This window comes from Scyliorhinus torazame, chromosome 16 (assembly GCF_047496885.1).
Source record: "Scyliorhinus torazame isolate Kashiwa2021f chromosome 16, sScyTor2.1, whole genome shotgun sequence".
Taxonomy (NCBI): domain Eukaryota; kingdom Metazoa; phylum Chordata; class Chondrichthyes; order Carcharhiniformes; family Scyliorhinidae; genus Scyliorhinus; species Scyliorhinus torazame.
In genome coordinates this window covers 55,538,420-55,564,293 of record NC_092722.1, presented here as the reverse complement: position 1 = coordinate 55,564,293, position 25,874 = coordinate 55,538,420, and the positions used below count along the sequence as shown (strand labels likewise).

The 25,874-nt window shown below is 49.6% G+C and overlaps 1 protein-coding gene across 5 annotated transcripts in view; it reads left to right on the top strand.

The window, feature by feature from the left end:
• The window catches only part of nphp4 (nephronophthisis 4), a 770,918-nt gene that overhangs the window by 359,365 nt on the left and 385,679 nt on the right, over nucleotides 1-25,874 (top strand). For 2 of the 5 annotated variants that reach the window (XM_072478481.1, XM_072478482.1), the window contains exon 9: nucleotides 7,256-7,321. The exons of the other annotated variants lie outside the window; for them this stretch is intronic. In XM_072478481.1, coding sequence (XP_072334582.1) covers nucleotides 7,256-7,321 — 66 coding nt within the window. The remainder of the gene's footprint in view (nucleotides 1-7,255; nucleotides 7,322-25,874) is intronic. 5 annotated transcript variants of the gene reach the window in all.

Here is a 25,874-nt window from a genome sequence, read left to right as displayed (position 1 = left end):
GAGCACATTGCTGTACTATCCGGAGAAAACATGACCTGTAAATAAGCAGAACCCCAGCTTGGATCTGCAACTTGTTTCTGTTTCCTGAACACCACGAGTCATTGCACAATATGTATTTGAAAGTTACAATGAACACTGCATGAATCGTTCACTTTCTGCATTGTTTAAGGCTGATGTTTGCAGATTGTGTGCTAGCAAAAGCATTTCTACTTCAGTGTGTCACAAAGTTGTGCAAGATGATTTAGCGGTTGTTATACCATGGTCCACTGGCTGGTCCAAACTAAATGGACCAAGTAGCAATTTTCTTTTGCATAATCTAGTTCTTGACTTGAGAATTGTAGTCAGATGGAGGCACCGAGTGAAACACAATGTGATTTCTCCTCTCAGAAGAGTGTGAGGGAAACTTGTCTGGAAAGCTATCCAGAGCTGCCCTTACGTACATGACAAATTCCAAGCAGCAGCTTCGGAAGTGATGCTGACATGAGATTGTGTAGCTATCTGGGATGGCCACTTCCCGATTATAAAATGGACACTTTGCAAAGATTGCAGGGAAAATGGACAATACTGAGAAAACAAGCAGGTTCAGGGTTTGTTTGTTTATTGGAGTCGCAGCTCCCAGACAAGACCACAACTGTAGGCCCATTAGCATACTAATGGCCCATCTCCGGGAACAAAAGAGTAACATTTGAGTAACCGATACTAAGGCAGACACCCCGGCGCCAGAGGAGACCGGAACAAAGCAGGCCAACGGCCACCTAGGACACGCCCAGCCATCAGGGCACCCACCCCTTTATTGGACGAGATCAATATGAATGATCAAGAAACGGCCCAATTGATTGGGGCCAAGTTCAAGGCCCACCCAAAAGAGTGCGAAGCCCCTTTGGGTATAAGAAGGAGCCCCCAAGAGAGAATCGTTCTCTTGGGCCCGGCTCTCACCGAGGAGAGACCTGTCCACCAGCTGCACCAGAAGCAAGTAAGTCCAAGGTCAACGCTCCGACCAGACAGACGACCTTAGCTGTTCCCCTTCATCACTTTGACCCCAGCAGCCTCAGAACCGAACAACGGCCATTGTTCCTCTGACTGAGTGGGCGCCTGAAGCTGAGTATAGGCTTTAGCAGTAGTGATAGTTTAGTCTGTAGAGTTTTATGCATGAGTATATTTGACTGTGTGTGTAAATAAATAAGCATTGACTTTGAACTAACTAACTGGTGTATCGAGTCTTTGATCAGAATTTGGTTTGAACCTTGTGGCGGTATCGAAAGATACCTGGCGACTCTAGAGCAAACAAAATTAGAATTAAGGAAGGCGACCATATTGACCGCCATATTCAGAGCCAACCAAAGAGATCAACAGTTGCCTCAGATTATAATACTGGGAATGGTGCTTGTTTCCTCCTCAATTTTAAAAATGTGGGGGTGGGGGGCTGGAGTGCTCAGCGATTGTGTTCAATCCAGTTAAAGCCATTGTCACATTACATAAACTAGTGGTCATCCACATGAGGCATTTCTAAACCATGGTGGATTATTAGATGTTTATTAAAGTAAAGTGGTGCTGGGGAATAGAAAGTTCTGAAAAACATATCCTAAAACAATTCCCTCACAACCAAAAAATTATATTTGAAGTTGTTTTGTCTACTAGCTTATTTGGACACACGAGGGTCTCCTAGTAAATGATTGTCTACGAGCTCATTTGGACACATGAGGGTCTCCTGGTAAATGATTGTCTACTAGCTCATTTGGACACATGAGGGTCTCCTGGTAAATGATTGTCTACTAGCTCAGTTGGACACATGAGGGTCTCCTGGTAAATCATCATAGAATTTATCATAGAATTTACAGTGCAGAAGGAGGCCATTCGGCCCATCGAGTCTGCACTGGCTCTTGGAAAGAACACCCTACCCAACGTCAACACCTCCACACTATCCCCATAACCCAGTAACCCCACCCAACACGAAGGGCAATTTTGGACACCAAGGGCAATTTATCATGGCCAATCCACCTAACCTGCACATCTTTGGATTGTGGGAGGAAACCGGAGCACCCGGAGGAAACCCACGCACACACGGGGAGGCTGTGCAGGCTCCGCACAGACAGTGACCCAAGCTGGAATCGAACCTGGGACCCTGGAGCTGTGAAGCAATTGTGCTATCCACAATGCTACCATACAAATGATTGTCTACTAGCTCATTTGGACATATGAGGGGTCCCCTGGTAAATGATGTTAGTTCAGGGAAGAACTTTGGGACAGTGCACCCTCATCTGCAAATAATGCCAATGGAACAATGTTAAAAACACATTTATATCTCTATTTGTGAATCAAGATTATATTATATCAGGCAGCATGCTGCCAACCCCCCATGCCCCCCCCCCCCAATCTTTCTGAACAGTCTTTCATACTCGTTAATGCACCTACAAAGTTTCCTTCATCTCCTTGCTTTATATTTTCTGCACGGGATTATGCAAAAACAAAATTGCTATTTGGTCCATTGGGTCCACTCCACCCACTGGACCATGTATAATCTTCACTTTAATGGATTCAGTCCAATCTATTTAATCTCTGGAGGAATGTGTGTCAACCACAGGCAAATCTTACAACCCTGAAATTCTTCCCATCGTTCATCAAATGCTGCAGTGTAAACTTCAGGATATCAATCTATCATTCATTGCATTGTTTAGTAACCTTGATCTTTCAAACCTGGAGGCTTTGCCCATTTGCAGCCTTTAAATGTTTGTCGAGTTCTGAGTAACAAGAGAATACATTTCCTCGTTATTCCAGAGCCAGTCCCATACATTTCTTTGCAGTTTTTATTTGAATTCATGCTGTTGTCACAATAATATTTTCAAACCAGTTGACCCAGTGCAAGCTAATTAAATTGTAATATCTACATTTTTATCCTAAATATTTGAATAAATGTTGCGAGAAGATATTAAGTTATTGCTTTGGTCACAGAAACGTACTTGGCATGTATAACCAGGGCAAGGAACAGTGTAACCCATTGCTGTCATTCAGGAGGACCATATCACCAGCCCAGTGTCACTTCATGTCAATAGTCAAGCTGAATTTCAACTTGTTCCTGACTATAGGCGTGATCGAACCAAATGGGAACTATGTCCCATAACAAGTGCATTTAGCTGCATGCTTCCCAGCACTCACAGTTATCTAACGTGACTCCGGTTAGATGGGCTTCAACAGGGAATGCTTAGTCCCATTTCCAGCACTGAGGAGCGGCATTCACTGAAACACCTCAGTGCAGGGAGAGATCGGGATGCCATTTTAAAATGGCATCCTGATCACTTGACCCCCGGACGTGACCTCTGAATACCACCAAAGCCCCAACTCATCTATAAGGGGGGTCTTGCCCCCTCCCCATGTGCACAGGGCCTCCCTGGGCCCAATCAGCGCCATGCAGAAAATGCCAGCTTGGCAGTGCCAGGCTGGCATTGCCACCTGGGCACCTTGGAAGTGAGCACTTAGGTGGGACTGCCAGTGTATCAGGGTGTCAGCCTGCCCAGGGGGCATGCGACTGGGGCCTTCAATTCCCTGGGGGACCCCACGAGTGCCATTCCGTATGGTCCCTGTTTTATTTTTCAAAAAATATATTTTATTAATAAAATCTATCCTAAACATTACAGAACATTTTGAATTGTCTTGACTGTACTTTTCCATCAGAGTTACACATTCCCTTGACTTTCTTCCATTCAATTTTGATAACCTTACACACATATCGCTCTTTACGTTACAATTCCTTCTTAAACATTTACATTGTCATGTTTCTTTTATACATTGGAGTGTTAATGACCCAGACCGAGGGGGGTTTACACTGTTACCTGCCCCTCGGTGTACATTTGCTGGTAAGACCTTACACAGTGGTCTTTCCCCATTGCACCTTGGCGGCAGCTTCCCCAAGCTTGAGTGCGTCCCTCAGCACGTAGTCCTGGACCTTGGAATGTGCCAGTCTGCAACACTCGGTCGAGGACAGCTCTTTGCACTGGAAGATCAGCAAATTTCGGGCAGACCAAAGAGCGTCTTTCACCGAGTTGGTGACCTTCCAGCAGCAGTTGATGTTTGTCTCGGTGTGTGTCCCTGGAAACAGTCTGTAGAGCACAGAGTCCTGCGTCACAGAGCTGCTCGGGATGAACCTTGACAAATACCACTGCATCTCTCTCCAGACCTACTTTGCAAAGGCACGTTCCACAAGGCGGTGGGTGACCGTCTCATTTCCCCCACAGCCACTCCGAGGGCGCAGAGCCTTTGGGTGTACATGAGGAATCTGACGGGGAGGGCCCTTCTCAGCCAATCTAGGTCTTGGTGCTTGTTTGTAAGTTCTGGTGATGAGACGTTCTGCCAGATGACTCTGACAGTCTGCTCAGGGAACCGTCCAACGTCCTCCACAGTCGCCTTTTCCCTGAGGGCCTCGAGGACATTAGTGCTGACCACTGCTTCATTGCCTTGTGGTCAAAGGTGTTTTTCTTCAAAAACTTTTCCACGAGGGACAGATGGTATGGCACGGTCCAACTACTTGGAGCGTTCTGCGGCAATGAGGCAAGGCCCATCCTTCGTAACACCGTGGACAGGTAGAACCTCAGTATGTAGTGACACTTGGTGTTTGCATACCGGGGGTCCGCACACAGCTTGATGCAGCTGCACACAAAGGTGGCCATCAGGATGAGGGAGACGTTGGGTACGTTTTTCCCTCCCTTATCCAGATGTTTGTACATGGTGTCCCTTCGGACACGGTCCATCTTGGATCTCCCTGTTTGTGGAGACCAGTACTGAAAGGTGCTCGTCTGAGGTCTCCAAGGTGAAGTAGATAGATCTCAGCACATGGCAGGGAGGATGAAGATATAAAATCAGATTTTAGGAAGGTTGGCTTCACAGTAATAAATATATTGAAGACTTCTTTCTCCCTGAAATGTGTGTTATGATTGGCTGAATTGGAGTAAAACATTATGAGCATCGACGAGCTGTAGAAATAGACTGCAGCGTTCTCATCTGTGGTCATGTACTTTGGAATGGTCTGTCTCACAATGCTTTCAATTGACTAAGATTTGTATATTGAAATATTACTCAAAGATAGTGGCAACTTAGAGATACTTTCTGAAAGTTTATCAATTTATTTTTCGAAACTCTACATCGGAAGTGAAAATTTAACCTTGGACTGTAAATATCTTCCTTTCAGAGTGATTTAGTAAGTAACAGTGGAACTGAATTTTAAAGGGAATGTACCTTAATCCAAATTGTAGATAAAATGAAGGTGTGAGTCAGTCAGAGGCATATGGAGACAGTGACCACTTGGTACTATTAAGCTTTGGGGCTGCTGATTAGAAGAACTCTGGGTGCAGTTATTTTATGTAGGACTTTTCCAGCAAAAAATTTAACCAACATGATACGGAATGGGGGAAACAGCCCATTGTGCACTGTTTTTATTCATGGGGTTGGATTTCTGTCTCCCAGTGGAGGTGCGGAACACTCAATGTAAGTTTTTTTTACCTCTGGAAATACAATTTTCCTGTGACTTCCCGAACAACACTATTTGAAAATGAAATGAAAATGAAAATCGCTTATTGTCACAAGTAGGCTTCAAAGTTACTGTGAAAAGCCCCTAGTCGCCACATTCCGGCGCCTGTTCGGGGAGGCTGGTACAGGAATTGAACCGTGCTACTGGCCTGCCTTGGTCTGCTTTAAAAGCCAGCGATTTAGCCCAGTGTGCTAAACCAGCCCCGATAGTGGCTGCCCCGATAGTATTTTCGTATGGACGTTTTATGCATCCAGGTGGCCTTTGATGCAAAGCGCAGGTGCACCTCTTCCGAGTTCGGGGTCTCCATAGTGAGTACCACAGGAAAATAGCATTACTTCCTGCACACAATTTACATGTTCTGGTGTGAGTTTTGGAAAATACCTAAAAAAAAACACCTTCTGCAAGCTAATTGTAAGATATTTTGACATCTACAAGTGCCACTGTTAGATGCTGTATTCTGATGATGCATTTTTAATGCACCAATTCTTGGCAGGGACATGTCCTGCAAAGATACTTTGACCCTTGCATTGTGTGTAAGTGTTGTCATCCATTACTTTTTCCATGAGAAATGTGCTGTCATGCATTAAAAATATTAAAATAAAATACTGTCAGTCTAAGCTGCCTGTTGTGTTTTGTGATGGGGTCTAAATTGACTCACAGTTCAGCTGTTAGCAAACTGTCTGTTTGAATGATAAATAAATCTGCACTTGCTCCTCTCCGTTGATTGACTAGCACTTTGCTTTGAAATGGAAATGGAACACCATTCTGTTCTGTCCGTTTCAGGCAGGTTTTCAAAACAATGGTTTCAGTTTAGCAGTTGGTCTTTTGATCCAAGAATGATTGAAACTTTTAAGTGACTGTAAAAACATAATATCTCTTTGATGAGGTTTCTTGTTTGTTTACAAACCTAATAGGCACTTAAAGGATTTTTTTTGTCATTGGACAAGCTGTTTTTCTTTTCCGTGTCCATGATAATGTGTTTGAATTTAGGCTTTATTCAATTGTTAGAAGTTGAATTTATTTACAATGATTTAAAAATATTTCCCATTGCTATTGCATGACTCCTGAGGACTGTACATGGTGTATACTGGCGGACTGGCTATGGAGGATACATGGGGGCATGGGCAATCTGAGGAGGCATGGATGGCATGGGGATGGATTGGGAAGTGAGTTTTAGCCTCTCCGCAATATTCAACAGTAAAGTTACTTTGGGCGTGATTTAAGTGGAAACTTTCGCGAGCTTTCCGATGCTCGGCCCAGTGAGGCCGTCACATCCACGAAACATTAATTGGTCCACTTAACGAGGCCCCACGGGCTTCACGTCGAAAATGATGGTCCCCACGGCTGATTCGCTGGGATCACACCTGCCAGCCCCCTGCTAACAAGGGAGAGCAGCACATAAACCGCTCCTGCACAGCCAACTCCACTCAGCTCGCAGCTATGCCTCTGAGAAGACCAGCCCCACGATTCAGGGATGCCGACCTGGACAGATTGTTGGACGTGGTCGAGGCCAGGGGTCGGCATTTAGGATCCCCGGGACTGAGACACCCATCTCCGCAGAATCCTCTTTGGTGTTGACTCTTTCTCAAGCATATTTAGAACCTTTACTATCTTTGAATCACTATTTTTGAGTGCTATTTAATCGCAAAATTATTTGTATTTCCTATCTCCCACACTGTATCTAGAAAAGCCTACTTCCCTTCAGTTGGTAATAAATGCTTTGAAATTTCTTTGCAGAGCCAGACTCGGAGGTTCTCCTTGGTAGGATTAGAGACCAACTTGCTTCACCGTCTCCAAACTCAGGTAGCAGAAAGGAGAGTAGATGTAACAGAGAGAGTAAGATTGAGTAAGGAGATACTCTTTACAGATAAAATAAACACTTTGCGGGCTAAAGCCTCACATTTCCGAATGAGCTCAGGAATTTCATTTACATACGAACACGCAAATTAGGAACAGGAGTAAGGCCTAATAGCTTTTAATTGGCTTGACACAGTGGGCGGGATTCTCCGACCCCCCCCCCCCCCCCCCCCGGACGGGTCGGAGAATCGCCTGGGGCTGGCGTGAATCCCGCCCCCGCCGTGTCCCGAAGTCTCCGCCACCAGAGATCGGGCGGGAATCGCGCTGTGCCGGTCGGCGGGCCCACCCCCGCCAATTCTCCAGCCCGCGATGGGCCGAAGTCCCGCTGCTGGAATGCCTGTCCCGCCAGCGTGGATTAAAGCACCTTTTGAACGGCGGGACAAGGCGGCGTGGGTGGGCACCGGGGACTTGGGGGGGGAGGGCGCAGGGCGATCTGCCCCGGGGGGTGCCCCACGGTGGCCTGGCCCGCAATCGGGGCCCACCGATCCGCAGGCGGGCCTGTGCTGGGGGGGCACTCTTTTTCTTCCGCATTCGCCATGGTCTTCACTATGGCGGAGGTGGAAGAGACCCCCTCCCCTGCGCATGCGCGGGAATGACATCAGCAGCCGCTGACGCTCCTGCGCATGCGCGGAACTGCGTCGCCCAGCGAAGTCCTTTCGGCCCCGGCTGGCATGGCGCCAAGGCCTTTCCCACCAACCGGTGGAGCGGAAACCGCTCCGGTGAGGGCCTAGCCCCTCAAGGTGAGGGTTTGGCCCCTATCTCCGCACCTTTGGGGCGGCCCGACGCCGGAGTGGTTCCCGCCACTCCATCATGCTGGGACCCCCCGCCCTGCCGGGTAGGGAAGAATCCCGCCCGGTGTCTTTTTTAACCTCTATAGTAGTCCCCTCAAATTTGCATGCTTTCTCAATAATAATTTCCATAGCTTTTGATATGTCTGCAGCTTTATTCATTCAACAAGAAGCACACTTGTAAGGATTGATAAGAGCAGTGTTGAGTTTCTGTTTTTACATAGCGCACAGCCAGAAACAGATGGAAGTCAGTCCCAAGTGAATTGGAACATCTGTCTTCAGTCTGCACTTGGACTGATAGCAATTGCTTTGTTGAGAATTCTGCTGCTTGGCCACTTGTATATACAAATGTGATCTCTCAAATCTTTTACTCTTCCGGTTCTCAAAAAGTCAACTTTATGTTAAGATTAGTAAGTACTAAGCGTGGCTGGCTTGGGAAGGGGGAGAGATGAAGTGATGAATTATTTATTCCTTGTCCCAAAGTGGAATATATAATGACTTGTGGTAGGAGGCATAAGAAGAAGAGATGAAGTCCCTGGACGGAAAATTAAAAATATACAGCAAATTCCGTGCCCTTGTCCCAGGCTCCAGCTGCTATTGCTGATGTTATTATTCCTTAATGGTGTGAGGTGCTTTGCATACATTGTTCAGTGAGTCTGGGGGTCAGCCACCATTTAGAATTAAATTTGCTGCTGTGTAGATGGGTGAGAAGCAATTATTTCCTCGTAGCTCAAGTCATTTTACATAACAACTTGAAAGCTGAGTTTAATCAGATCATCACAAAGAACCAGAATTTCATTAGAAATATTCTCCTTTTGAAAACAAATGTACAATTTTTAACTTTGTCATCGCAATGAGTTAAACCTCTTTTTTAGAATAGAGCACTGAGTATTTCTTGTAATTAAATTATTTAAGTATTATGTTCTGAATTATTTACGTATTGTATCCTGATGAGAGTGATTTCAGGGTCACTTAATCCAGTAACAGAAATATGATTAATTTTAGTCCATTATTATACATAACTTCTTATTTCTAACTATCAAGGCAATGTAGTTCACATTTCCATAATGCAGTTTAACTCGGGGAACCAATTTTTAACAGTGAGTAGAAAATTCATTTGAGTACATTTGTATTTGTTTTTGTGCTATTTTGGTCAAGAAAGTTTAACTTCTGTCCTTTAAAGCAGCTGTAACAAAATGTATGTTTAGAGTTAATTGTGGTTATTTATTTCTGTTGGAAACGTTGAAATCTATAGATTGGGGAGCACGGTAGCGTTGTGGATAGCACAATTACTTCACAGCTCCAGGGTCCCAGGTTCGATTCCGGCTTGGGTCACTGTCTGTGCGGAGTCTGCACGTCCTCCACGTGTGTGCGTGGGTTTCCTCCGGGTTCTCCGGTTTCCTCCCACAGTCCAAAGATGTGCAGGTTAGGTGGATTGGCCATGATAAATTGCCCTTAGTGTCCAAAATTGCCCTTAGTGTTGGGTGGGGTTACTGGGTTATGGGGATAGGGTGGAGGTGTTGACCTTGGGTAGGGTGCTCTTTCCAAGAGCCAGTGCAGACTCGATGGACCGAATGGCCTCCTTCTGCACTGTAAATTCTATGATAATCTATGATTGCTTACTTTAATTTAAAATGGAACCACATGACAGTACAATTGTAAGATGTTTTATTTTACCCAAGTGTTCTCACGTCAGCATCGGAGTTCCAGAGTTGGGGGTCAATGCAACATGTGCAAATTCTACTCCGGTTCAGAGATGTCCAGTTTGTACTTTTGTTCTTTCCTTGAGATCATAATGACATTCATTCATCCACTTAGTCAGCTTTCCCCAAGTGCATCTGTTCTTAAAATCCAATATTAATTTAACTCCCTTCAGCAGGAGATCCGCAATGGCTGCATCATCACCAGGCCAAGCAGAATGACGGTCACAGTAATAGTCTTAAGGTTACCGTATGTCATTAAGGTGCAGACTTTTACGGAAACTTTAAGGTTGCTTGGAATTTATGAGCCCAAAATGGTTTGACTCCGAGGTGATGAGTCAGGCAAGGAAGCAGGAGGACATGTGTTCCATCATTGTTTCTTGTGGTTTGGTCCTGTGGGAATGTTGTTTCCGATGCTTTAGATGGCAATATGTCAATGATTCCTGTATTGCAGCATGACCCAAGATGAGTTGCTCTTTTAGCGGTACATTTTTAGTTGATAAAAATAACTTAATTTAAGCCACAGTTTGAACTTGTCAAGTATGAAGTAATTATTATTTTTGTTTTAATATTATAAGTACATGTTGAGTAATGCGATTTGGCGAGGAAATGTTCTGTACTTCTGCGATCTGGGTACAAATCCAACCAAGCCTGATTAGATGAAAGCCTGGTCTCTCTGCCACCTATACATGAAATCTAGTTCAGACTTTGAATCCAATGGGCATGGGACCATAGAAGAATTGGAAGTCTCTCTCAGGGAACCCAGGATGGCTAATGCAACACAGAATGCTCCACAAAGATTGAAGTTAAGACCCTTTCCTGGGAAATTGTGCGGGTGGTGGGGAGTTGGTGAAGAGGGGGATGCTGCAAACTGAGATGCAACAATTTTGCTGTTGCATCACCATTTGGTAGTGAACAGGTCCACGTTGGGAACATACTGAGCAGTGTTCAGAAGAAGGAAACACTGCCCGGAATTTAGTGTTGTCCTGGGCGTAGGTTGGCAGGCAGCAGGAAAGGCTGTAAAATTGGGCATTGTGTCTGCTACTTACCTCCGTGGGTATTTTACCCATAGCATGATTGGTGGCATTGGGTGTCCCGCTTACTCGTGGGTCAATCGAGATCCTTAAAGGATCAATTTACGGGCACTTCAGAGCCTCTGCATGTTTCCGCTGCAATCGTGTCTGTGGCGGGGGAGGTTGGTGCCAAATGTCCAAGCTGACGAGTAAGACCCAGCAGGTCTACGGGCCAGGATGGATGGCGGTTTCTTTCTTGTTGGGCACTCTGTGGCAATTAAAGGCCTACCCCAAAGTGTCCCATCCCCTACGTATTGCCCTCCCCTGTTGTCCTGTTAATCTTGCCTCCCATCCCTCCCTGGGGCCTACAAGCCTGGTCAAGGCGAGATCCCGGGCTTGTCTGTAACTCTGGGCTCTGTGCTACTCCTCTTCAGGGAATACCTGCAGCCCCAGTAGTGGTCACTCCTCCCATCTGATTGGCTGACAGGTCTTGGAGATGGAGCTTCTTTTCTGATGGGGCAGAAGTTCTGCCTCAAGCCAATTAAAGACTTGCCTGTTGTTAAATAGACGCAGGGTGAGCCAGGCAAGTGTAGGAGGCACATCATTGTCTTCAATATGGGGAGGTGGAAACCCTGTCTCTGCCCCAAATGCAACCCAAAAATGAGATTTTCTACAGTCATTAAGGCAATTGTGCTGCGATGGTGTAGCAAAGCTAGTCAGCAGTAAAATAACCTGACAGTCCCGCATTTTGTGCAGACATACAGCAACTAAATTGAAGACACCTCACCTTTTCGGTGGACGACAAAATAGATGTAATTAAGATGTATGAAGTGAGTGCAAGTTGGCTTATTCTACTTGGTGTTTCAGATGTTGATCGAGGCAGCTGCGACCTGGAAAACCTTTCTTCAGTTTGGGATTGTGCCCTCAACGTGATATCTTGTTGTATAATAGAAAAGTTTCTCAGGAGACAACTATCTCAATTCCTGGCAGCAGTTGTTAACAGGGAGCAGGTACATAAGAAATGGCTGCAGCTATTAACAATCTTAGGGCACCTAGGGATGGGTAATAAATGTGACTTTGCCAACATTGTCCACATCCTGGGAATAGGTAGAGATGAGGGGCGGAATTCAATGAAATATTTCACTTGTGACGTGTTTTTCAGGGGGATTCCTGCAGGCGGTTTCCCCACCACTATCCAATGACATTTAGTCACATTTTTCAGCCTTTAAGCGTGAGTTTCTCACTGGTTTAGCACTGGGAGCTGAACTTGGAGATCGGGCCGCCATTTTCAAAGGGTGTCCCGATCTCTAAGTGAACTTGTGGGTCCCCCCCGATCCATGGGCAATGTCACCCACCCCCCTCCCTCCCACACAACCTCCAAAGTGAGGACACCCCACTATGGTGTTGCTGGGGCCCCCATCTTCAGACTCCCCCCAGGTCCCCTTACATTAACCCTGCCCCGCTTCCGGAGAACCCTTCACATATGGTGGGGGATGGGCTGGAAAATCTCGCCCTATGTTTCTGCCACAGTGCAAGATGGCATAATGACATATTGAAGAAAGGCATATCCCGTCCACTATCGATGCTGAAGGCACAGAACCTCTGACATGCTTGTATATTTGGATATTGACGGGTCTGAAGCTTAGTTTGAGGGCACAAAAAATTCCAAAAGGAATACCCACTTTAAAAACTGGGTTTGTTACAAGCCTCAAGAAACTCCCTCGAATGTTGGGTGGTGAATAGAGAAACAAAGTAAAAGGTAAAATGCATAAGATACTATGCCCCTAAATAACTTCAAAAAGGCAAAATAGGAATTTAAAAAACACAGGAAAGTCGAGGGTCACATTTTTGAAGAATTCCAAGAGTCATTTCTATTTTTGCTGTTCCTATTTTGCGCCTGGTTCAATAGTTGCTTAGCAGGAAGATATTATTAGTGGTGCCAATCAATGGAAAATTTGTGGAAAGATAACCTATTCTGCATTTATATAAGTTTTGTATGTTAAACCTGTCTCACTCACTGGAGCTGCAGGAGAAAATAGGGCAGCACGGTAGCATAGTGGTTAGCACAATTGCTTCACAGCTCCAGGGTCCCAGGTTCGATTCCGGCTTGGGTCACTGTCTGTGCGGAGTCTGCACGTTCTCCCCGTGTGTGTGTGGGTTTCCTCCGGGTGCTCCGGTTTCCTCCCACAGTCTAAAGATGTGCAGGTTAGGTGGATTGGCCATGCTAAATTGCCCTTAGTGTCCAAAATTGCCCTTAGTGTTGGGTGGGGTTACTGGGCTATGGGGGTAGGGTGGAGGTGTGGGCTTGGGTAGGGTGCTCTTTCCAAGAGCCGGTGCAGACTTGATGGGCCGAATGGCCTCCTTCTGCACTGTAAATTCTATGTAAAATATGCCTGCTTGAAAATACCGACCATCCTGCTCCTTGTGTTTTCCTTGTGTTTGCCCAGGCCCAACAAGCAAGGGCATGGGAGGAGTAAATCCCCCCTGAAATCCCTGTAACTATAGTGACAGTGGTTTAGCCAAAGAAACCATTGCCATTCCGTTTTGCTACCAAGTTCAATAACATGGCTTTGCTATCAACGCTTTTGCATTAAGAGTTAAATGTGTATCAGCTTTTCCAGCTGTATTTATTATTTATCAACTGCTTAATTGATCTGGACAACCTCTATGAAATCAATTTTTAACAACTTCAGCAATATGTCTGGGATATAAACCTTATGTAGACGCAAAATATTCCTTCACTGAAACACACTGTATTGTTCGATAATTTCCCCCCCACCCCCAGTCTCCCGAAAATGGCTTTGCTGATAAGACAATTGTTAGGTGTTGCATTGCTTTCTCCAGCTATCCCGATAGCTTTATAATTCCACATGAAATAATCCAAAATTATTTGGAAATTTAAATTAATCTACAGGAAAATTACAATTCTTGTTTTAAGCCTCCTTTGCTCGGGTGTAGCGACATCTACATAATTTACATAAATACTCCAGTTCTAATACTACATTAACTGCAGTCATTTTTTAAAAAAGTGTCAAGTAAGTAATTTTACAAAGTAGCAAGGTTGCCCTGCCATCACTGTCACATGTCACATCACCAGGTTTGCACTGTTATATAAGCTGTCAGCAACACCTGAGATAAAATGATTCTTTCAGAAGTATAATTACAATCAGATACTTCAGTTGGAAACGCATTCTCAAAATTCAAAGTCGATGTGGCAGGATCTTGAAATTCAAGGCAGGAATTCTCCGGCATCCCACTGGCGGTGGGATTCCCGGCGGCGTGTGGTGACTTCAATGGGAAATCCCATTCACAGCAGCGGGAGCAGCGAATCTCGCCGCCAACAAACAGTGCGCCGCCTCCCGCTGCCGAGAAACACGTGGCAGTGAGGCCGGAGAAATCCGCCCCGTGTTTGGCTTGACCAGGAAAGTGACATGGAAACACACAGGGAGAAAAGGCTATGATGACGTGAATCGGGATTTTACTCTGCCGTAAATTACTGTTTTGGACCTATGATCTTATAGAAAGAAGTAAGTATTTATTTTGCACATTTCAACACCACTGGATGTTCCAAATCACTTTACAGTCAATTTCAGGTCTTGAGCTCAAAAAACAAGGCTGCAAGGAGCACCGAGAGAGTGCAGCACCGTCATTCTTTTGGTTGAGCACAGTAAGAACTTTTTTTGAAATAAAATATGTTTATTCAAATTTTCCAACAAAATTTTTAACAAACCCCCCCCCCCCCATAACGAAAAGAAAGAAACACAAACACAACAGTCAAAAATTATACAAAACTTATACATTGGGTTTCCCCATATACAGTAACCCCCCCATATGACATTCAAAGGTACCTGTCGGAAAGCCCCCCCACCCACCCGAATTCCCACCCCCCCGAAAGAGACCCCCCCCTCCCTCCCCACCCTTGGGTTGCTGCTGCTGCTGACCTCCTCCTAATGCTCTGCGAGATAGTCTAGGAACGGTTGCCACCGCCTGAAGAACCCCTGCACAGACCCTCGTAAGGCAAACTTTATCCTCTCCAGCTTAATGAACCCTGCCAAGTCAATTATCCAGGCTTCCACACTGGGGGGCTTTGCGTCCCTCCATAATAGCAAGATCCTCCGCCGGGCTGCCAGGGACGCAAAGGCCAGGATACCGGCCTCTTTCGCCTCCTGCACTCCCGGCTCGTCCGTTACCCCAAATAGTGCCAACCCCCAACTCGGCTTGACCTGGACTTTCACCACCTTGGACATAGTCCTCGCGAAACCACTCCAAAACCCATCCAGTGCCGGGCACGACCAGAACATGTGGATGTGATTCGCCGGGCTTCCCGAGCACCTCCCACATCTATCCTCCACCCAAAAGAACCTACTCAACCTCGCCCCTGTCATATGCGCTCTGTGAGTAAACTTGAATTGTATTAGGCTGAGCCTGGTGCAAGAGGAGGAAGAATTAACCCTACTCAGGGCATCAGCCCACATACCCTCATCTATCTCCTTCCCAAGCTCCTCCTCCCACTTGCCCTTTAATTCCTCTACCGAGACCTCCTCTTCTTTCCGCTCCTGGTAGATCGCCGAAACCCTGCCTTCTCCAACCCATACACCCAAAATCACGCTGTCCTGAGTCCCCTGTGCCGGGAGCAGCGGGAATTCCCTCACCTGCCACCTCACAAACGCCCTCACTTGCATGTACCTGACAGCATTTCCGGGGGGTAACCCAAACTTCTCCTCCAGCGCCCCTAGGCTCGCAAACGTCCCATCTATAAACAGGTCCCCCATTCTTCTAATCCCTGCCCGATGCCAGCTCTGAAACCCCCCCATCCATCCTTCTCGGGACGAACCGAAGGTTCTCCTGAATCGGGAACCAAACGGAGGCTCCCACCTCGCCCCTGTGTCATCACCACTGCCCCCGGATTTTCAACGTCGCCGCCACCACCGGACTCGTGGTGTACCTTGTCGGCGAGAGCGGCAGTGGTGCCGTCGCCAGCTCCCTCAGGCTCGTGCCCACACAGGGCGCCATCTCCAATCTCTTCCACGCCGCGCCCTCTCCCTCCATTACCCACTTACGGATCATCGCCGCATTGGCAGCCCAATAATAGTCGCACAAATTCAGCAGAGCCAGCCCTCCCCTGTCCCTACTACGCTCCAGAAACACCCTCTTTACCCTCGGGGTCTTATTTGCCCACACAAAACCCATGATGCTCCTGCGTACCCGTTTGAAAAAGGCCTTGGGAATCTTAATGGGAAGGCACTGGAACACAAAGAGAAACCTCGGGAGGACCATCATTTTAACCGACTGCACCCTGCCCGCTAGCGAGAGTGGTAGCACATCCCATCTTTTGAAATCCTCCTCCATCTGCTCCACCAACCACGTCAAATTGAGTTTGTGCAGGGCCCCCCAACTCCCAGCCACCTGGATCCCTAAGTACCGAAAGCTCCTTTCCGCCCTCTTCAACGGCAGGTCGTCTATCCCCTTTCCCTGGTCCCCTGGATGCACCACAAAGAGCTCACTTTTCCCTCCATTGAGCTTATACCCCGAGAAGTCCCCAAACTCCCTTAGGATCCTCATGACCTCCGCCATCCCCTCCACTGGATCTGCCACATACAGCAACAGGTCGTCCGCATACAGCGACACCCGATGTTCCTCTCACCCTCGGACCAGTCCCCTCCATTTCCTGGACTCCCTTAGTGCCATGGCCAGAGGCTCAATTGCCAATGCAAACAGCAAGGGGGACAGAGGGCACCCCTGCCTCGTCCCTCGGTAGAGCTGAAAGTACTCCGACCTCCGCCGATTCGTAGCCACACTCACCACCGGGGCTCTATATAGCAACCTGACCCAGCTGATGAACCCCTCCCCGAACCCAAACCTCCGCAGCACTTCCCAAAGATACTCCCACTCCACCCGGTCGAAGGCCTTCTCCGCGTCCATAGCTGCCACTACCTCCACTTCTCCCTCCACCGAGGGCATCATAATCACAACGAAGAGCCTCCGCACATTAGTGTTTAGCTGCCTGCCCTTTACAAGTCCCGTCTGGTCCTCATGAATCACCCCAGGGACACAGTCCCCAATCCTCGTAGCCAGCACTTTTGCCAGCAACTTAGCATCCACATTGAGGAGTGAGATTGATCTATACGACCCACACTACATTGGGCCCTTGTCCTGCTTCAGGATCAGAGAGATCAGCACCCCGGACATTGTCGGGGGCAAGGTCCCCCCCTCCCTTGCCTTATTTAAAGTCCTCACTAGCAACGGGCCTAGCAGGTCCACGTATTTCCTGTAAAACTCGACCGGGAACCCATCTGGCCCCGGGGCCTTCCCCGCCTGCATGCTCCCCAATCCTTTAACCAGCTCCTCCAGCTCAATTTGCACCCCTAAACCAGCCACCTCCTGCTCCTCCACCCTTGGGAACCTCAGCTGACCCAAAAATCGTCACATCCCCTCTTCCCACGCTGGGGGCTCAGATCTGTACAGATCCTCATTGAAGTCCCTAAATACCTTGTTTATTCTCACCGCACTCCGCACCGTACTCCCCCCGCTGTCCTTAACTCCACCTATCTCCCTCGCTGCCTCCCTCTTACGAAGCTGGTGTGCCAGCATCCAACTCGCCTTCTCCCCATACTCATACGTTGCCCCCTGCGCTTTCCTCCACTGTGCCTCTGCCAGGAAGAAGTGTTACAACACCAGGTTAAAGTCCAACAAGTTTGTTTCGGATCATTAGCTTTCGGAACACTGCTCCTTCCTCAGGTGAATGAAGAGGTGGGTTCCAGAAACAAAGATATAGACAAAGTCAAAGATGCAAGACGATCCTTTGAATGTGAGTCTTTGGAGGTGATTAAGTCTACAGGTCCAGACTGAGCAACTGGAGAGCGGGATAACCCCAGGTTAAAGAGGTGTGAATTGTCTCAAGCCAGGACAGTTGGTAGGATTTTGCAAGCCCAGGCCAGATGGTGGGTGGCGAATGTAATGCGACACAAATCCAAATCCAAAGTCCCGGTTGAGGCCGTACTCATGTGTGCGGAACTTGGCTATAAGTTTCTGCTCGGCGATTCTGTGTTGTCGCGTGTTCTGAAGGCCGCCTTGGAGAATGCTGATAGGGATTCGAAACAAATCTGTTGGATTTTAACCTGGTGTTGTAAGACTTTTTACTGTGCTCACCCCAGTCCAACGCCGGCATCGCCACATCATTCTTTTGGATGATATGTTAAACGTAGGTCCTGTCTGCCCTCCCAGGTGGATGTAGAAGATCCCATGGCACTATTTCAAAGAAGAGAAGGAAGGTTACCCCCAGTGCTCTGGCCAACATTTATTTATCTTAATCACCGTCACAGAAAAACATATCTCTCATCACCATGCTGTTTGTGGGGGCTTCCTGTACACAAAGTAGCTTCTATGTTTCTTAAAATACAACTGTAACTATACTTCAAAAATACTCACTTGGGCTGTAAACTTACTTAGCCAAATGCAGTAGCTAATTTGAGCACAGCAGGGACTCAAAAAATAGCAATGAGACAAATGAATAATTAATCTCTGTTCATTGGAGTAGAAATGTTGTCCAGAACAGTTGGAGAATTCTCTTGATCTGCTTCAGGGGCAGCACGGTGGCATTGTGGATAGCACAATTGCTTCACAGCTCCAGGGTCCCAGGTTCGATTCCGGCTTTGGTCACTGTCTGTGCGGAGTCTGCACGTTCTCCCCGTGTGTGCGTGGGTTTCCTCCGGGTGCTCCGGTTTCCTCCCAAATTCCAAAGATGTGCAGGTTAGGTGGATTGGCCATGATAAATTGCCCTTAGAGTCCAAAATTGCCCTTAGTGTTGGGTGGGGTTACAGGGTTATGGGGATAGGGTGGAGGTGTTGACCTTGGGTAGGGTGCTCTTTCCAAGAGCCGGTGCAGACTCGATGGGCCGAATGGCCTACTTCTGCACTGTAAGTTCTATGATCTATGAATTGGTGCCTGGGATTTCTTAGGCCCACCTGAAAAGGCAGAGGAAGAGATGGTTCAATGCTTCATCGAAAGAGCAGACCTTATGACAATGCAGCATTTCTACTGTGAGACACTGCGGCACTCCCGTTGTGAGACACTGCAGCACTCCCACTGTGAGACACTACGGCACTCCCACTGTGAGACACTGCGGCACTCCCACTGTGAGACACTACGGAACTCCCACTGTGAGACACTGCGGCACTCCCACTGTGAGACACTACGGCACTCCCTCTGTGAGACACTGCGGCACTCCCGTTGTGAGACACTACAGCACTCCCAGTGTGAGACACTACGGGCACTCCCACTGTGAGACACTGCAGCACTCCCACTGTGAGACACTGCGGCACTGCCACTGTGAGACACTGCGACATTCCCACTGTGAGACACTGCGGCACTCCCACTGTGAAACACTGCAGCAGTCCCAGTGTAAGAGTTCTGCGGCACACACTGAGACACTGCAGCACTCCCGCTGTGAGACACTGCGGCACACCCACTGTGAGACACTGCAGCACTCCCACTATGAGACATTGCGGCACTCCCAGAGTGAGAGACTGGACACTCCCACTGTGAGACACTTAGGCACTCCCACTGTGGGACACTGCGGCATTCCCACTGTGACACACTGCGGCATTCCCACTGTGAGACACTGTGGCATTCCCAGGGTCAGACACTGCGGCACTCCTACTGTGGGAGACTGCGGCAATCCCACTCTGAGAGACTGCGGCACACCCACTGTGAGAATTTGCAGCTCTCCCACTGTGTGACACTGCGGCATTCCCAATGTGAGACACTGCAGCATTCCCACTGTGAGACTTGCACACTCCCACTGTGAGACACGACGGCATTCCCACTATGATTCACTGCAACACTCCCAATGTGAGACACTTTGGCATTCCCACTGTGAGACACTGCGGCATTCCCACTGTGAGACACTGCGGCACTCCCACTGTGAAGCAACAGCATTCCCACTGTGAGACACTGCAACACCCACACAATGAGACACTGTGTTATTCACACTGTGAGACACTGCGGCATTCCCACTGTGAGGCACTGCAGCATTCCCACTGTGAGACACTGCGGCATTCCCACTGAGACACTGCGGCATTCCCACTGTGAGACACTGCGGCATTCCCACTGTGAGACATTGCGGCATTCCCACTGTGAGACACTGCGGCATTCCCACTGTGAGACACAGCCACATTCCCACTGTGAGACACTGCGGCATTCCCACTGTGAGACACTGCGGCAGTCCCACTGTGAGACATTGCGGCATTCCCACTGTGAGACACTGCGGCATTCCCACTGTGAGACACAGCGAAACTCCCACTGTGAGACACTGACACTGCGGCACTCTCACTGAGGCACTGCGGCACTCCCACTGTGAGACCCTGCGGTACTCCCACTGTGAGACACTGCAACACTCCCACTGAGAACCTTGCAGTACTCCCACTGTGAGACACTGCGGCATTCCCATTGTGAGATACTGCGGCATTCCCACTGAGACACTGCAACACTCCCACTGTGAGATACTGCAGCAATCCCATTGTGAGATACTGCGGCATTCGCATGGTGTGACAATGCGGCATTCTCACTGTGAGACACTGCGGCACTCTCACTGTGAGACACTGCGACACTCTCACTGTGAGACACTGCGACACTCCCACTGTGAGACACTGCGGCTCTCCCACTGTGAGACACTGCGGCTCTCCCACTGTGAGACACTGCGGCTCTCCCACTGTGAGACACTGCGACTCTCCCACTGTGAGACATTGCGGCTCTCCCACTGTGAGACATTGCGGCTCTCCCACTGTGAGACACTGCGGCTCTCCCACTGTGAGACACTGCGGCTCTCCCACTGTGAGACACTGCGGCTCTCCCACTGTGAGACACTGCGGCTCTCCCACTGTGAGACACTGCGGCTCTCCCACTGTGAGACACTGCGGCTCTCCCACTGTGAGACACTGCGGCTCTCCCACTGTGAGACACTGCAACACTCCCACTGTGAGACACTGTGATTTTCACAATGTGAGAGATTGTGTCACTCCCAATGTGAGACTCTGCAGCATTCCCATTATGAGTCACTGCAGCATTCACACTCAGACACTGCGACTCTCCCACTGAGACACTGTGGCTCTCCCACTGTGAGACACTGCGGCATTCACACAGACACTGCGACTCTCCCACTGTGAGACACTGTGGCTCTCCCACTGTGAGACACTGCGGCATTCACACAGACACTGCGACTCTCCCACTGAAACACTGTGGCTCTCCCATTATGAGTCACTGCGGCATTCACACTGAGACACTGCGACTCTCCCACTGTGAGACACTGTGGCTCTCCCACTGTGAGACACTGCGGCATTCACACAGACACTGCGACTCTCCCACTGTGAGACACTGTGGCTCTCCCACTGTGAGACACTGCGGCATTCACACAGACACTGCGACTCTCCCACTGTGAGACATTGCGGCTCTCCCACTGTGAGACGCTTCGGCACTCACACTGAGACACTGCTGCATTCTCACTGTGAGACACTGCGACACTCCCATTATGAGACACTGCGACTGTCCCACTGTGGGACACTACAAAACTCCCACTGTGAGATGCTATATCATTCCCGTTGTTAGACTCTGCAGCATTCCCACTGTGAAACACTGCGGCACTCACACTGTGAGACACTGCGACTCTCCCACTGTGAGACACTGCGACTCTCCCACTGTGAGACATTGCGGCTCTCCCACTGTGAGACATTGCGGCTCTCCCACTGTGAGACACTGCGGCTCTCCCACTGTGAGACACTGCGGCTCTCCCACTGTGAGACACTGCGGCTCTCCCACTGTGAGACACTGCGGCTCTCCCACTGTGAGACACTGCGGCTCTCCCACTGTGAGACACTGCGGCTCTCCCACTGTGAGACACTGCGGCTCTCCCACTGTGAGACACTGCGACTCTCCCACTGTGAGACATTGCGGCTCTCCCACTGTGAGACATTGCGGCTCTCCCACTGTGAGACACTGCGGCTCTCCCACTGTGAGACACTGCGGCTCTCCCACTGTGAGACACTGCGGCTCTCCCACTGTGAGACACTGCGGCTCTCCCACTGTGAGACACTGCGGCTCTCCCACTGTGAGACACTGCAACACTCCCACTGTGAGACACTGTGATTTTCACAATGTGAGAGATTGTGTCACTCCCAATGTGAGACTCTGCAGCATTCCCATTATGAGTCACTGCAGCATTCACACTCAGACACTGCGACTCTCCCACTGAGACACTGTGGCTCTCCCACTGTGAGACACTGCGGCATTCACACAGACACTGCGACTCTCCCACTGTGAGACACTGTGGCTCTCCCACTGTGAGACACTGCGGCATTCACACAGACACTGCGACTCTCCCACTGTGAGACACTGTGGCTCTCCCACTGTGAGACACTGCGGCATTCACACAGACACTGCGACTCTCCCACTGTGAGACATTGCGGCTCTCCCACTGTGAGACGCTTCGGCACTCACACTGAGACACTGCTGCATTCTCACTGTGAGACACTGCGACACTCCCATTATGAGACACTGCGACTGTCCCACTGTGGGACACTACAAAACTCCCACTGTGAGATGCTATATCATTCCCGTTGTTAGACTCTGCAGCATTCCCACTGTGAAACACTGCGGCACTCACACTGTGAGACGCTGCAGCACTCCCACTGTGAGACACTGCAGCGCTCCCACTATGAGACAATGTGACATTCCCACTGTGAGACATTGCGACATTCCCACTGTGTGTCCCTGCGGCACTCCCACTGTGAGAGACTGCGCCACTTGCACTGTGGGACATTGTGACACTACCACTGTGAGACACTGCGACAATTTCACTGTGAGACACTGCGACAATTTCACTGTGAGACACTGCGACATTCCCACTGTGAGACACTGCGGCATTTCCACTGTGAGACACTGCGGCATTTCCACTGTGAGACACTGCGGCATTCCCACATGAGACACTGCGACATTCCCACTGTGAGACTTTGCAGCATTCGCACTGCGACGTGTGGAACTCCCACTGTGAGACACTGCGGCACTACCACTGTGTCTCACTGCAACACTCCACTGTGAGACGCTGCGGCATTCCCACTGTGAGACACTGCCGCACTCCCACTGTGTCACATTGCAACACTCCACTGTGAGACAGTGCGGCATTCCCACTGTGAACAACTGCAACACTCCCACTGTGAGACACTGTGGCACTCCCACTGTGAGACATTGCCGCACTCCCACTGTAGACACTGCGACACTCCCACTGTGATACATTGCGACACTCCCACTGTAGACACTGCGGCACTGCCACTGTGAGGCACTGTGGTTCTCCCACTGTGAGACATTGCAGCACTCTCACTGTGAGACATTGCAGCACTCTCACTGTGAGATATTGCAGCAATCTCACTGTGAGACTCTGCAGCATTCCCACTATGAAACACTGCGGCACTCTCACTGTGAGACACTGCGACACTCCCACTGGTTGACACTGCGGTACTCCCACTGTGAAACTCTGCGGCATTCCCACTATGAGACACTGCGACTGTCCCACTGTGAGACACTGCGACACTCCCACTGTGAGACACTGACACTGCGGCATTCCCAATGTGAGACACTGCAGCATTCCCACTGTGAGACACTGCGACACTCCCACTGTGAGACACTGTGATTTTCACAATGTGAGAGATTGCGACACTCCCAAAGTGAGACCCTGCAGCATTCCCATTATGAGTCACTGCGGCATTCACACTGAGACACTGCGACTCTGCCACTGTGAGACACTGTGGCTCTCCCACTGTGAGACACTGCGGCTCTCCCTCTGTGAGACACTGCGGCTCTCCCACTGTGAGACACTGTGGCTCTCCCACTGTGAGACACTGCGGCTCTCACACTGAGACACTGCGGTTCTCCCACTGTGAGACACTGTGGCATTCCCACTTAGAGACACTGCGGCTCTCCCACTGTGAGACACTGTGGCTCTCCCACTGTGAGACACTGCGGCATTCACACTGAGACACTGCGACTCTCCCACTGTGAGACACTGTGGCTCTCCCACTGTGAGACACTGCGGCATTCACACAGACACTGCGACTCTCCCAGTGTGAAACACTGCGGCTCTCCCACTGTGAGACACTGCGGCTCTCCCACTGTGAGACACCGCGACTCTCCCACTGTGAGACACCGCGGCTCTCCCACTGTGAGACACTGCGGCTCTCCCACTGTGAGACACTGCGGCTCTCCCACTGTGAGACACTGCGGCTCTCCCACTGTGAGACACTGCGGCTCTCCCACTGTGAGACACTGCGGCTCTCCCACTGTGAGACACTGCGGCTCTCCCACTGTGAGACACTGCGGCTCTCCCACTGTGAGACACTGCGGCTCTCCCACTGTGAGACACTGTGGCTCTCCCACTGTGAGACACTGCAGCATTCCCACTGTGAGACACTGCGACACTCCCACTGTGAGACACTGTGATTTTCACAATGTGAGAGATTGTGACACTCCCAATGTGAGACCCTGCAGCATTCCCATTATGAGTCACTGCAGCATTCACACTGAGACACTGCGACTCTCCCAGTGTGAGACACTGTGGCTCTCCCACTGTGAGACACTGCGGCATTCACACAGACACTGCGACTCTCCCACTGTGAGGCACTGCGGCTCTCACACTGTGAGACACTGCGGTTCTCCCACTGTGAGACACTGCGACTCTCCCACTGTGAGACACTGCGGCTCTCCCACTGTGAGACACTGCGGCTCTCCCACTGTGAGGCACTGCGGCTCTCACACTGTGAGACACTGTGGCTCTCCCACTGTGAGACACTGCGGCATTCACACAGACACTGCGACTCTCCCACTGTGAGGCACTGCGGCTCTCACACTGTGAGACACTGCGGCTCTCCCACTGTGAGACACTGCGGCTCTCCCACTGTGAGACACTGCGGCTCTCCCACTGTGAGACACTGCGGCTCTCCCACTTGGAGACACTGCGGCTCTCCCACTGTGAGACGCTTCGGCATTTACACTGAGACACTGCTGCATTCTCACTGTGAGACACTGCGAAACTCCCATTATGAGACACTGCGACTGTCCCACTGTGGGACTCTACAAAACCCCCACTGTGACATGCTATATTATTCCCGTTGTTAGACTCTGCAGCATTCCCACTGTGAAACACTGCGGCACTCACACTGTGAGTCGCTGCAGCACTCCCATTGTGAGACACTGCAGCGCTCCCACTATGAGACAATGTGACATTCCCACTGTGAGACATTGCGACACTCCCACTGTGAGACACTGTGGCATTCCCACTGTGAGACACTGTGGCATTCCCACTGTGAGACACTGCGACGGTCCCACTGTGAGACTCTGCGGCTCTCCCACTGTGAGACACTGCGGCATTCACACTGAGACACTGTGGCATTCCCACTGTGTGGCACTGCGACACTCCCACTGTGAAACATTGCGACACTCCCACTATGAGACACTGTGACACTCCCACTGTGACACACTGCGACTGTCCCTCTGTGAGACACTGCGACACTCCCACTGTGAGACACTGCGACACTCCCACTGTGAGACACTGCGGCATTCCCACGGTGAGACACTGCGACTGTCCCACTGTGAGACTCTGCGGCTCTCCCACTGTGAGACACTGCGGCATTCCCACTGTGAGACACTGCGACTGTCCCACTGTGAGACTCTGCGGCTCTCCCACTGTGAGACACTGCGGCATTCACACTGAGACACTGTGGCATTCCCACTGTGTGGCACTGCGACACTCCCACTGTGAGACACTGCGACTCTCCCACTGTGAGACACTGCGGCTCTCCCACTGTGAGACCCTGCGGCTCTCCCACTGTGAGACACTGCGGCTCTCCCACTGTGAGACACTGCGGCTCTCCCACTGTGAGACACTGCGGCTCTCCCACTGTGAGACACTGCTGTGTTCACACTGAGACACTGCGGCATTTCCACTGTGACGCTA